We start from the raw sequence: 12650 nt of genomic DNA, 5'->3' as shown, positions 1-12650 counted from the left end.
CTCTCCCAGCAGCCCACTCCCCTGCTTCCCACAATTTAGGTCCCATCCCTAATTAGGGGAAAGAAATTACCGCACCTGCAAGGGGATAGTAAAAGACTCAAAAACAATTTCAAGTCAAGAATTTCCACACTAAAAAGCGGGGATGTCGAGAGCCATTAAGGGAATAGACTTAACGTTTGTGATCAGCCAGAAGTCAGGATGATTCCTCATCTAAAGTGGTGGCGCCTTGGATGTGGCAGAACACTGCTTTGCGTGATCTCCTGCCCTCGCCTCACTTCCTCCTTCCTGAAAATTGATTTGAGGAGGGGAGTCTCAAAGGCACCTCAGTCCCTGTGCTGCTTTCAGCCCCTGCAGCTCTGATGACCTCTCTAGGAGGTACCAAAGGTGGGTCACCCACTCTGTCTCTCTCTCGTGTCCTGTTCACTGGGAAAAGCTGCTTCCAGGCACCCCTGGAAGCTGTTCTGGGTCTGAGGGAGTGCACTGACTCAGGCTGCTGTGCCTGCACTGAGGGGCTCCTGGACTTTGGGGCCGGCCTGCCTCCCCCGGGTGGGGCACCCAGTCGGGGGGAGTGTCTTCAGGTAAAGTGGTTGGTGACTTCCCAGTCAAAGGAAAGATGCCCCCACTCAATAAAAAAGACACATGGCAGCTTCCAGTTTATCTGGTTCTTCCCTAGAGCTGTCCAGACAATTCAAATGTTTGTACTGGCTTTAAAATTCTGTTCGTATGTTGTCTTTATATCGGGCCCTTTCAGTTTCTGGCACTGTTAATAGGAGGAAAATCCAAATTACCAAACAATCAGCAAGTGAACCAAGATGCCGTGGGGCAGGTGGGCAGGGGCGACACGGGGCTGGAGCCTGGCCCAGGAACCCAGCAGCACTCGGGGAGTGTTTGCAGAGAGCCTGCCAGGCCCAGGGTCTGCAGGGGGCACAGGGATGCTGAAATAAAGAGCCATCTTTGGCCTCGAGGGGCTCATTGTCTGATGCTGAGCATGGAGCAGACTTCAATGGAAGCCATGATTCCTGCCTCTTGATGAGGAGGGCGTTTGAGCTGCTCTTGGTGTATGGGCAGGAGTTTGCCAGCTGAGGAAGGGGTGCCTGGCAGGGGGATCAGTTTGTGCAAAGGCAGACTTAGGTCAAGCCTTGGTGTTTGGAGATTGGGGTCCCTCCTGGGGAGGTTTGAGAGGCTGCTGCTGCCTCCCCCTAGTATATTCCGAGCCGCACCTCCAAATGCCCACGTGGCGGGTGTTTTGCTAAGAATTTGGGGCTGTAGACACAGGGCACAAGCTGTGTCCCTGAAAGAGTGCTTGTTAGTCAGGATAGGCCAGGTTAGGCTGCAGTGGCAAATAGTGTCGAGAGGCCGGCAGAAACAGGTTTACTCACTACTCGTTCAGCACGCACTCTGGATCCAGAGACTCTCGGGGGCTGTGATCTGCCCTGCAGTGGCTCAGTGTGTATCCCACTTCTTAAGTTCAGCACTGTGGACCTTTTGTGCAGGATAATTCTTTGTTTTAGGGGGCTGTCCTGTGCATCACAGGGGCCCTTTCCTCACTGGATTCTAGTAGCACTTTCCTCAGTGTGACAATCAAAAAGCTCTTCAGGTGTTGCTAAATCTCCTTGTGGGGGACACACAGTTGCCCATAGTTGGGAGCCAGCGCTGGCTGGAGGTCCTCTTCATCAGTTGTTTCTTTCTGGTTCCCAGCCTGGCTTCGTCGCCACTCAGCCTGCGTTGTTTCCAGGTGGCAGGTCTGGCTGGCTCTGCTGGTGGGTGGCAGCCTCATGTGCTTTCTTGTTTCTGAGGTCAGGGAGGCCTCGGTGCTGGCAGTGGAATGCTTCTTCCAGGAGGGGACATGGTCACCTCTGTTCACATCTCATTGCCCAAGGCAAGTCATGTGGCCTTGCCTAACTGGGGGCAGGGACAACACAGTGGCACTGAGTGTCCAGGAGGGAAATTGTCAGCTTTGGTGGCCACCATCGATGTTCACCACCGAGCATTAGCCTGGTGGGGTGAGTGCAATGGAGTCCAGCAGCCTTTCTCTCTGCCCAGTGCTGGGTGTGGGCAGCTTGGGGTGGTGGGGCCTGAGGAGGGTGGGAGCCAAGGCAGGTTTCTCCAGAGGATCTGACCTGGGAGGTCAGGTGGTGATGTGGGGATGGCATTTGAGGAAGGGAACAGTGTGGCCATCAACACACATGGGTGACGGGGCCCAGTCATCTGTTTAGGAGCCCCAAGTCCTGGGGAGACATCCTGGGCTTCTGTGGGGTACGGTGTGGGCCCTGCCCTCTGCAGGCAGGGAAAGGGGGACCATAACTCGGGGCTTTTTCCCCAGCGCCTGGTACCTGGAGGTGCCAAAGGGTCTTGTTATTTGGAGTGCCTGAAATCAGTAGTTACTGAACTGTGCCACACGTTGCTTGGGTGAGGATGTGCCTGGCTTCCCACTTCTCTGAGTGGTTCTCCGTAGAACCCTCCTCCTTTGCTTCTTCACCATTTCATGTACTTCACTTGCTGCAGCCCTCAGGTCCCCGTGCCTGCCCTGGGGAGGGCCTCTTGGCTGGGAAAGGTCATATCCTTTTAACAGACATGAAAGCTGAGACCCTGGGCGGCTCAGCGGCACATCCCATGCCTGCTGCTGGTCATGGTCCCTGAGCCTTTTGTGCCCTGCTGTGCTGTGTGGCAGGCCTGCTGCTGGATGGGGTCTGTCATCCTAGAGTGTCTTCTGTTAACCTCTGACGCCACACCTGGTACTGTGCTGCAGTGGCCTGGTGGTGGTGTGGATGCCGTGGACGTGTCTCTGCTCCGCATCACTCTTTTCTACTTCTGCCCTGATCTTCTTTATTGTTTTCCCTTATCATCCCCTCTCCCTCAGTGCTGGGTCATCCAGAGTAATTTTTATCATCTTCAGAAGTGGTAACCACTGTCACTCACAGGGCCCCTGCTGCTCAGCGGCCAGTGACAGAAAGCTTTAGCTGGCTCGAGCAGAAATCTGCAGCTGAAGGTCCAGAGAGGACGAGCCCCACTGCGGCCGGGTCTGGCCAGGGAATTTGCCCTCCTGGAGCCCTCTTGGCCCTTTCTCCTGGTTGGCCTCTGGCTTATTTGGATTCTCGCCACATAGAAGCAACGGTGTCCTCCAGCATTTCCAGGCAGCGCCATTTGTACTGTAGACAATCCCCCAGGACCCGTCCGGTAAAGGACCAGGACCGGCCTGGCTTGGGTCCTGCTCCCATGCTGCTGCTAAGTGAGGTGACAGGTCATGTTCCCACCCCTAGAGTGGGTGTGCCACCCCCAGTCATGTGGACTGGAGGAGGCGCAGTTCTGGAAGGGCAGGAAGGCAGGATGGCAGGGCAGAGCGCAGGTCACAAGACCCCCATCCCTGGCATGAGCCAGGTCCTGTGCCAGGCCTGGACTCTGTTTCCCTTAAAGCCCGTGTGGGATGAGTTCTAGGATTCTCCCATTTTACAGATAAGAAAACAGAGGCACAAGGTACAGGGGGCTCTGGTTCCATGTTCTGCTCTCAGGGGCTCACCCACCTCTTCCGCTCCCACCTACCCCCCCAAATTGTGTTCGTCTAAGCCTCTGAATGCTGTGAAGCTCAGTCCTGGGCTTCTAACCACTTCCTGGCACCACCACGGTTGAAAAGTGGACTGCTGCTGCCTTCTTGCGATGTTCTCTCCTCTCCTGGGCCTGGCGCAGGGCCTCGGTCTGCTCCTTCCAGACTGTGAGCGTCACAACTATTTTTGGTCCTTAGGTTTCCTTTACCCTTTTCCCAAGACCTGCAAGGGCTGTCCGCCACCCCACCCCTGCTATGTCCTCCCCTAGCAAATCAGATCCTGCTTCCACTGGTCACAGAGAAGCACGTGGAGTCGCTCTTGTGGACAAGCAGCTGTCCCCATATCCAGCTGCTCCTGAGCAGCACCTGGAGTGCGATGAACCCTGAATCCTTCCCAGGCCCTGCCCCAGGCCTCCTGGATCAGAGGCCTCAGGGTGGGCCTCGAATGAGGATTTTTGACACGCTTCAGTGGTGGTTCTCAGGTTATCTGCCCTGGCATTTGGGACCCACTGGCCCATGGGTAAAGGCTGGGCCACAAGGTGACATCCTGGGCCTCTGAGGCGTGCACTGCCTTTATCCTCTGTCCTGCATCTCAGCCCCCGCCCCCTGAGAGGGCTTTATGCTTCCAGAGCCCCAGACACCCTCTGGGGAGGGCGCAGGACTCACCTTACTCCTGTATAAGTACTCTTCCCAGCACCTGTCTGTAGTTACCCTTCAGTTGCTCTGCCAGATGGCAAATGCTGCCTCCTCCTTGAAGCCTCCTTTATTGCCAGCCCCCTCCTCTGAAAGGATCAAATCATTTTGTGAGTATTTTAACTTCCTTAAGGGTTCATGCTCCTTGGACTTCTGGGGAGAGGCTTCCTTATGCAAAGCAGATCCTCCCTTTGTTAATAATCCAGCTTTTAGAAAAGCATGTTTATACTTAGCTATTCCTATTTTATTAATATTCATATTAATATACTGTATTTATATATTAGTGTAATATTTATCAATAAAATGACAGTTTAGAGCCTATAAAATTATTCCCAGGTGCAGGTTTTGTGTTTTTTTGAGATGGAATCTCACTCTGTTGCCCAGGCTGGAGTGCAGTGGCACGATCTTGGCTCACTGCAACTCCCGCCTCCTGGGTTAAAGCAATTCTCCTGCCTCAGCCTCCCAAGTAGCTGGGATTACAGGTACCCGCTGTTATGCCCAGCTAATTTTTATATTCTTATAGAGATGAGGAGGTGATTTGGGAGGCCTACCTCAGCCTCCCAAAGTTCTGGGATTACAGGCGTGAGCCACCATGCCCGGCTGCAGGTTTTTAATGAAACTTAAAAATTATTAAATTGTAGGCCGGGTACAGTGGCCCACGCCTATAATCCCAGGAATTTGGGAGGCCGAGCTGGGTGGATCACTTGAGGTCAGGAGTTCGAGACCAGCCTGGCCAACGTGGTGAAACCCTGTCTCTACTAAAAATACAAAAATTGGCCGGCATCGTGGCGAATGCCTGCAGTCCCAGCTACTCCGGAGGCTGAAGCAGGAGAATTGCTTTAACCCAGGAGGCGGAGGTTGCAGTGAGCTGAGATCATGCCACTGCACTCCAGCCTGGGCGATAGAGCCGGACTCTGTCTCAAAAAAAAAAAAATTGTAACTTTTATTGTTACTTGCCCTATAGTTTTGAGGGTAGTGTATATGTTCATTGTAGAAAATCTCAAAAACACAGGGAAGTATGAAGGAAAAACCACAGCCCTGTGGCCACAGTTAACACTGCAGCACACGCCCCTTAGTCTGTTTTCCAGGTACCGGAATGTTTCCACGGGCTTAGAACCCGTAGCGAGTGCTGCAGCCTGGTGGTCCCCATTGCAGGCCTCATTTCAGCTCCTCTTTGGACAGCACTTGGAAGCTTTTCATGATACATCCTGAGCTCTGCTGTCTTGTGTCCTCCATTGATCGATTGCTTCGTGCTTTTATCAAGCATCTATTTAAGAAACAAAAAATATATTTTCCAGTTTTTGATAACATGTTATAGGCACATGGCACAACACTAAAGCGATGTATGAGGGGACACAGTGAAAAGGAAGTCCCTCAGCCACCCCAGCTGTCCTTACCCTTGACCAGGGGCCCTGCCATGATTGTTTTCCTATAGCACCCTCAGGTTCACTCTGTGTGTACACAAGCACACATGCTTGTCCCGGATGTTGTTCGTAACACAGATAATTATCTACAGCACACAGGGTTTTGCATCTTACCTGTTTCACACAGCAACATCTTGGAGATAATTCCTTGTGGGTGCAAGGAGACCTTCTGCGTTCTTTTTTACTGCTGCGTACTATCCCTTTGACTGTGTATGGTTTGTTAATGTCCCCTCTTGGGGGAATTTAGTTTGCTGCTAGTGTTTTGCTATCGCATACAGTTTGGTAATTAACAGGGCAGAGCCGGAAACATATTGCATACTTGAGCCTGTCTGTGGGGTGATGAGGTGGGATCGTGGAGCCAGGGTTTTCAGGAGGAACAGTCACTTGACAACCAGTGCTCTGGTTTCTCTTCCCTCCGCCTGTCTCCCATGTCCCTTCCTTCTCCCTCTTCCCCTTTGGCTTCATCATTCAATTTCTGAACTTTCTGGTTATGGCGGGACTTCAGGAACGTGCTTCTTGGGGAATCGAGGTTGTTGGTGCCTTTGTTCTGCAGGAGTTTCCCAATGAAAAATGAGCCCCGACAGGTTGTTTTATTTTCCCGAGAGGCTGTGGTGGTGCATGTGGGATTCCACCACCAGAGGGGATGCAGTTTTCCGCTGCCACTTCCTGGTCCTTCCATTGCACTGAGGCCCTGGAGGCTGGAGACCAGACCTCCCTGCTTGGTGCCACCCTTGCCCACGGTGGTGCACCTGGTGGTGAACACCTGGGTGTGGGGAGAGCCCTGCTCCGGGCCAGCTCCTGCACTTCCCGAGTCTCCCAGGCCTCGCCTGCTCTGCAGGTAATGGGGTAACCACTGTCCCACCCTCATGAGGCTGCAGAAGGTATTGGTGAGTGGTGAGCTTCAAGGGGTGTGTAGCATACGTGGGTGGCCCCCTCTTTTCTGCCACTGTTGCAGTTTATCCTTTTTTTGGAGCTCTGAGTGACAGAGGAACTGCTGTGGCTCCTGGGAGATCAACCCCACTTAAGATTGCAGCCGATCTTTTCTCTAGATTACTTTTTTGTTGCTTTCTTATTTTATGTATTCCATCTGTTTTTAGTGAGAGACTGTTTTTTTAGGACTAAGGGAGGGAGAGCTGCCTGGGATGATGTAAAACGTGGACTGATTGGAATTGACCTCAGTAAAGAGACGAGAGTCACATGCTGGGATAACCCGGATGCCAGCAGGGTTGACTCAGAGGGAAACCGAGGCCCTGGCCCAGAGCCCAGTGGAAGGCTGCGCTCCTCTGTCCCCGGCCTTTCCCATTGTGCGGTTCACACTCTCGGTGATTTGGGGCTTGAGTTTTCTGTCCTGGAGCAGGTCGCTGGAGTTTGGGCTGGCTCCTTGAGGTCCTCTGCTGTGTGTCCTGGGGCAGGTTCCCGTCAGTGACGCTTCCTGCAGCTTTCTCGTCCTTCCAGGGGGGGCCAGGATGATTGGGAATGAGGCAGGGGCTGAGGTGTCTACAGGTGCTCAGAAACAGTGCAGGTTGTGAGCCGGTGGTTGGGTGTAGCACAGGTTCCTCATGATGCTATCTGTCACTGTGCTGTGGGCTGTGGTGGCCCAGGGCTATGCGGTTGTGTGTCTCCCCTGTCCCTCATGAAATCGTGGAAGCAAATGGATATTGGCCACCATTCCTACAGGAACTGCAGAGAAGCTAAGAGACACTGAGGGTCCCTGAATGCCTCAACCAGGGTGGTTCTCAAACTGGATTCCTTGGGGCCCAGGTTTCTGTTGAGGTGTCGGGGGTTTGAGGGAAGGTGGGCTGGGTGCTTCCCACAGTGGGACCTGGTCAACTCTCCTTGGCCTCTGTGTTCCTGTCTCATGGAGTGGCTCCTTTGTGAGGTTCCGCTCAGTGCCTTGGTATCAGAAGGTGTTAAGGAAGCCCTCGCTGAGTGAGCTGACGAACAGATGTAGGAATTAGTGGGCAGCGCCTCAACTGTGCCATGAAACAAGGGAGCAGGGGTGCTCAAAGTTTCCTGTGGGGCTTGTGCCCGTCTCCTCCCTAAGACCTTGAGCCTCTCAAGGGCCGAGACTGTGGAGGTTGCATTTGTTGTACCCTCCGAGTGCTGGGCCCAGGAGCTGAGCTAAATTGTTACGCATTTACACCTTCATCTGCCAGCAGCCGTTGAGGAGTGTCTGTGTGCCAGGTGGGCATCATAACTGGGCATGGGCACACATAGCTTTAAAGTTTGCCATAGTCCCTGCTCCAGGGAGCTTGGGTGAGTAAGCCACACATTCCTGACCTTGCCTGGCTGCAGCCATCTCTGAGCATCTGCTGGAGGCCTTTCTTCCCAGCACAATGTGCACAGTATGCTGTCTTGGGTGCCTCGGTCCCTGCAGGTCCTGGTGGCTTTACACCAGTGCTCGTCCCTGGCTCATAGCAATCAATACCCCAGAACAAAGGGCCGAGACAGTGGTAGCCTTAAGTTCTTCCAGGTTGGGAGGCGTCCTGGAGAGGCTATGCTGAGCGGAATCCTCAAGGCTGCAGTGGGAGGTGGGCACCACGGCCGGGGAGGAGAAAGCCCTGTGTGCCAGAGCTGCACAGGTGGGCACTTCCTGGGCCCACAGTAAGAAATGTGGGGTGGGGGAGGCTGGACGTGGTGGCTCACGCCTGTAATCCCAACACTTTGGGAGGCTGAGGCAGGCAGATCACCTGAGGTCAGGAGTTTGAGACCAGCCTGGCCAAAATGGTGAAACCCCATCTCTACTAAAAATACAAAAATTAGCTGGGCGTGGTGGTGGGTGCCTGTAGTCCCAGCTACTCGGGAGGCTGAGGCAGGAGAATCGCTTGAACCCGGGAGGCGGAGGTTGTAGTGAGCTGAGATTGCACCACTCCACTCCAGCCTGGGCAACAGAGTGAGACTCTGTCTCAAAAAAAAAAGAAATGGGTCAGGGAGAGAAGGGCAGGAGTCAACAGAAAGCCTTTGTGTGTTCTGGGCAAACCCCAACCCAGGCCATGAGGCTTTTAAAATTGGGTGGCAAGAGTCAGGTTACGTGGTGGCCGTGGGATTGCACGTGAGCGGGGAGGATGTGGAGGACATGAGTGCAGCTTGGAGGCTGTTGGCGAGGCTGGGGCAGGCATCAGTGGGGCGTTGGGAAGGCAGCAGGCAGGACTGTGTGGGCCTCCCGTGTGTGGCAGTGGATGGGTTGGGGCCTGACTGGCTGTGGCGGGTCCTAGGGCGAGACCTGATGGGGAGGACATGGGGAGCTATAGGGGTTGAGCTCGGCAGGGACGGCAGGTGGTGGGGATGGTGGTGAATTGGGTGGCAGGGGCCTTGGGATGACCCAGGCTGGAGCTTAGCCGACAGAGGCCCGGCCCAGGATTGGAGGGAGGTGGCTGGCGTGGGGCCTCCAGAGGACTCCAGCAAGTCCCTCTGCGGAGCCAGCCCTCTCAGTGGGAAGGTGGTTTGAGGAGTGGCTGGGAGTGGAAGGCATGGCCGTTCTGGGACAGTGGCAGGAGAGGCGCAGTTGCCGGCTCCCTCCTGAAACCCCCTCACGGTCCTGCCCTTAGCCGGCTGTCGGGAACCTTCGGGAAGGACGTGTCCAGCCTGCTGGAGTAACGCTTGTTTTCTTTGTTTTTCTCCACAGGAAGCGAGGGATGGAAGTTGTGCAGGTGAGTACAGACCACATCCCCGTGGTTCTTTGGGTAGTGGGGCCCTTGGTGCCCACCTCTCTGTCTCTCTCCTCTCCTCCAGTGTCGGGCATGGCTTTCTCTCTTCTTCACGTGCAGCTCGTTTTTAGCTCCCCTGTGGATTTGATGTGGTTTCTGCCCCAGCCTGGGCAGACTCCGATAGGGGCTTCTCGGGTTTGGAGGGTTGCTGTGGCTTTGTCAGTGGGGAGAGGGTTGGTTTGGGAGTCCTGAGGGGGGTGTGCATGGCCGTGGTCAGGTTAGGGTGGGTGTGGGAAGGGTGAGGGGGCAGTAGGCACCCAGCTGGATGTCCAGTTGTCTTGTGCTTTGTGTAGCCTCACCCTGGGTGGACTTGGTTCAGGTGCTCATTAACTAGAAAAAGAAGGATGGATGGAAGAAGAAGGAAGAATGGATGGAGGGGGAGGGAAGGATCTTGGAGGGAGGGGAAAGGTGGAAAGATGGAGGGAGAAGGAAGGATGGAGAGAGAAGGAAGGTTGGATGGAGGGGGAGGAAGGATAGAAGGATGGATGGAGAGAAGAGGGAAGGATGAATGGAGGGGGAGGAAGGAAACATCAAAATACTCTCAGACTCTATGTGAGGGGCAGGCTGTGTTATTTGCACTAAAGGCTGTACCTGGCACCTAATGGGTACTTGGTAAACCTGATGGTGGCCTGGCCATGTCCTCTGTTCCCCTCGCTGTCCCCATTGAGGGTGACTCTGTGGTCTGTGCAGCTGGGCTGGCATCCCATCTCCTTGCCTTACGGGCCTCATCTGCCTGTAGCTGCAGAGAGGGGAACCCAAGCTGGGGACTAGATCAGGGCAGAGGAGGTGCTGGCCCCTGCTAGAATATCTAAGGGGCCTTCAAAAAGCCTGCTGGGGAGCTCTTCCAGCCCACCCCTGTTAACTTCAGCTCCAGGCCTTCCCTCAGCGGCCATAGGAGAGCAGCGTCCCCATTCCTGCAGGTTCAGCATCGCAGGCCCCAGGTTTCCCCTGCTCCTGGGACCAGACTGGGGCTGGTTGATGGGTGGGGCTGGTAAAGGATCCTCCTGACCTCCCTCCTGGTAGTTAGTGGGTTGAACTTGTCACTGGAAGGCTGAGATTTGTTTTGGGGTAAGGAGGTAGTTTCTGGAAGCCTCTCAGCAGCTCTAAGTTTTTGTCTAGGCTCTTCTTGGCTCTGCAGAATTATATGATCTGCACTAGATTTTTCTTTTTTCTTTTCTTTTCTTTCTTTTTTTTTTTTTGAGAAGGAGTCTCGCTCTGGAGTGGAGGCTGGAGTGCAGTGGAGCTATCTCAGCTCACTGCAACCTCTGCCTCCTGGGTTCAAGTGATTCTCGTGCCTCAGCCTCCTGAGTAGCTGGGATTACAGGTGCATGCCACCACATCCAGCTAGTTTTTGTATTTTTAGTAGAGATGGGGTTTCACCATGTTCCTCAGGCTGATGAACTCCCGACCTCAGGTGATCCACTTACCTCGGCCTTCCAAAAGTGCTAGGATTACAGGTGTGAGCCACCGCGCCCAACCTGTACTGAATTTTTCTGTGGGCTTTAATTTCTCCATCATTAAGTGGGGGATATTGGAATTCAGGAATGGCTGAGGGGTGTGTGTTCAGGGACCATTTCTGATTGATTGGTTTTGGCGGCCTGGAGGATCCTAAATCTGTGAGTGGGTGGGAACAGGGGTTGATCTGTAGTGCCTGCCAGGGGTACAGGTGTGGAAAGAGGAGGTGTGGTTATTCATCTCATCACGGGGTTAGATGGTCTCTAACCATCGCAGCTCTAGGATGCAGTGGCTTCTGTTTCCCTTTTAGCCCTCTATGATGGTTCACTGGGAAATCCACAGATCCTTTACAGATGCTGCTTTACCCACAGTAAGCCTGAGACTGACAGCTGGGGCTCACTGTGCTCAGGAAGGCCCCGGGTTGCCCTGTGGTTCCACCCAGCCACATGGGAAGGTCCATGAGGGAACTGCTGTGGGAGCCATTTTCAGAGGAAGTGAGTTCAGGCGCTCCCCAGCAAACACACTGCCTGAGAGGGCAAGACAGCCTTCCCCCATGCCTGATCCTGTCCACACGTGACCTCAAACTGTCACACAGTGGGTGTCACCCCCACCGCTCGAGGAGAGGATGAGAGATGGACAGGGGTTGGCGGGTTTCATTTATGTGGCATTCTGGGAAGATTTAGACTAAAATCTTTAATCCTCTCGGTCTGTGGGAGGAACAGGAGACTGCAGCCATTGTGTCAGAATGTCCGGGGCAGAAGAAGCATTGCGAAATCTTTCTAGACATGTATGCTGTTCATTTAGGTGGTGGCTTGTGGGAGGAAGTGGTGGCTGGGGACCAGAGCGAAGCCAAACTGGACACTTTACACTCCAGCATCTAAAAATAAAACCTACCACGATACCTCTCTGTTTACCTCCTCCTGGCATCCCTGCGTTTGGAGAACTTTTAGATTTTAAGACATTGAGAAAGACTCTGCAAAAATGGGAAGCCAAGCCACTTGGCTGGCTTTTCAAAATCAGCTGGGCTTCTGTGCACAGGATCTCCAGGCTGCTGGGCCCTGGGAGCTGGGGGTGTTTGCCATCCTCTGGGTTCAGGTGCTGGTGACTGAAGAGGACATGCGTCCCTTTGCTGCCAGCCATCTTCCTGTGTTTCCTGTGTCTGGTCCCTGAGGGGCGTTTCCCGTTCTGTACAGCCACCCAGAGATGGTGTGGTGTTAAGTACCCTTTAGAGGTGGGGAAACTGAGGCTCAGAATGCTGTGCTTTCTCTTGGGGATTTCAGCTGGCAGTGGTGGAGTTGGGATTTGAGTGCAGGTCTGTCTGTCTCAAAAGCCTGTGGCCCGTGGTTTTCTGCTGAATGGTCTCCTCTGCGTGTTCATAGGTTCTCCATTTACTAAATGCTTCCGTTCCTCTTATTACCTGAACTTTGGCTGCTATCTAAAAAAAAGGATGTTGGGGCCAAGGGTCAGGACTCAAGACTGCAAAACGCTGGTGACCGGAGGTCGGTTGGTCATGGGAGTTGTTTCTCTTCCTGTTATTTAATGGCAACAGTAACAGTCCTTTTATTGAGGACTCCAGTGTACCAGGCATCGTGGGTTTACTTTAAGGAAGCATTTGTGTGTAACCTTCCCGAGGTGGGTGTGGGAGCATATTTAAGAAAGTTGATTTTGCAGATCTCAGTGTCCTCATGTGCCTGTGCCGGAGGCTGAGGAGCTCGGGAGCCCTTCTTTCTCCCTGCTACCCCTGTACCTCTTCACCTTGTTCCTCCTCCCACCTCTGCAGAGGATTGTGCATGCTGTGAGGTGCAGGGCCGCCTGGGGTCAGGTTCCTGT

The 12650-nt window shown here is 53.9% G+C and overlaps 1 protein-coding gene across 1 annotated transcript in view; it reads left to right on the top strand.

Moving 5' to 3' along the window:
- Positions 1–12650, top strand: part of ITPK1 (inositol-tetrakisphosphate 1-kinase) — a 179510-nt gene that overhangs the window by 35425 nt on the left and 131435 nt on the right. The window contains exon 3 of the mRNA XM_054447431.2: positions 9284–9308. Coding sequence (XP_054303406.1) covers positions 9284–9308 — 25 coding nt within the window. The remainder of the gene's footprint in view (positions 1–9283; positions 9309–12650) is intronic.

This window comes from Pongo pygmaeus, chromosome 15 (genome assembly GCF_028885625.2).
Source record: "Pongo pygmaeus isolate AG05252 chromosome 15, NHGRI_mPonPyg2-v2.0_pri, whole genome shotgun sequence".
NCBI classification, from domain to species: domain Eukaryota; kingdom Metazoa; phylum Chordata; class Mammalia; order Primates; family Hominidae; genus Pongo; species Pongo pygmaeus.
Note: the sequence above shows the minus strand (reverse complement) of the source record. Positions and strands in the feature narration are given on the sequence as shown.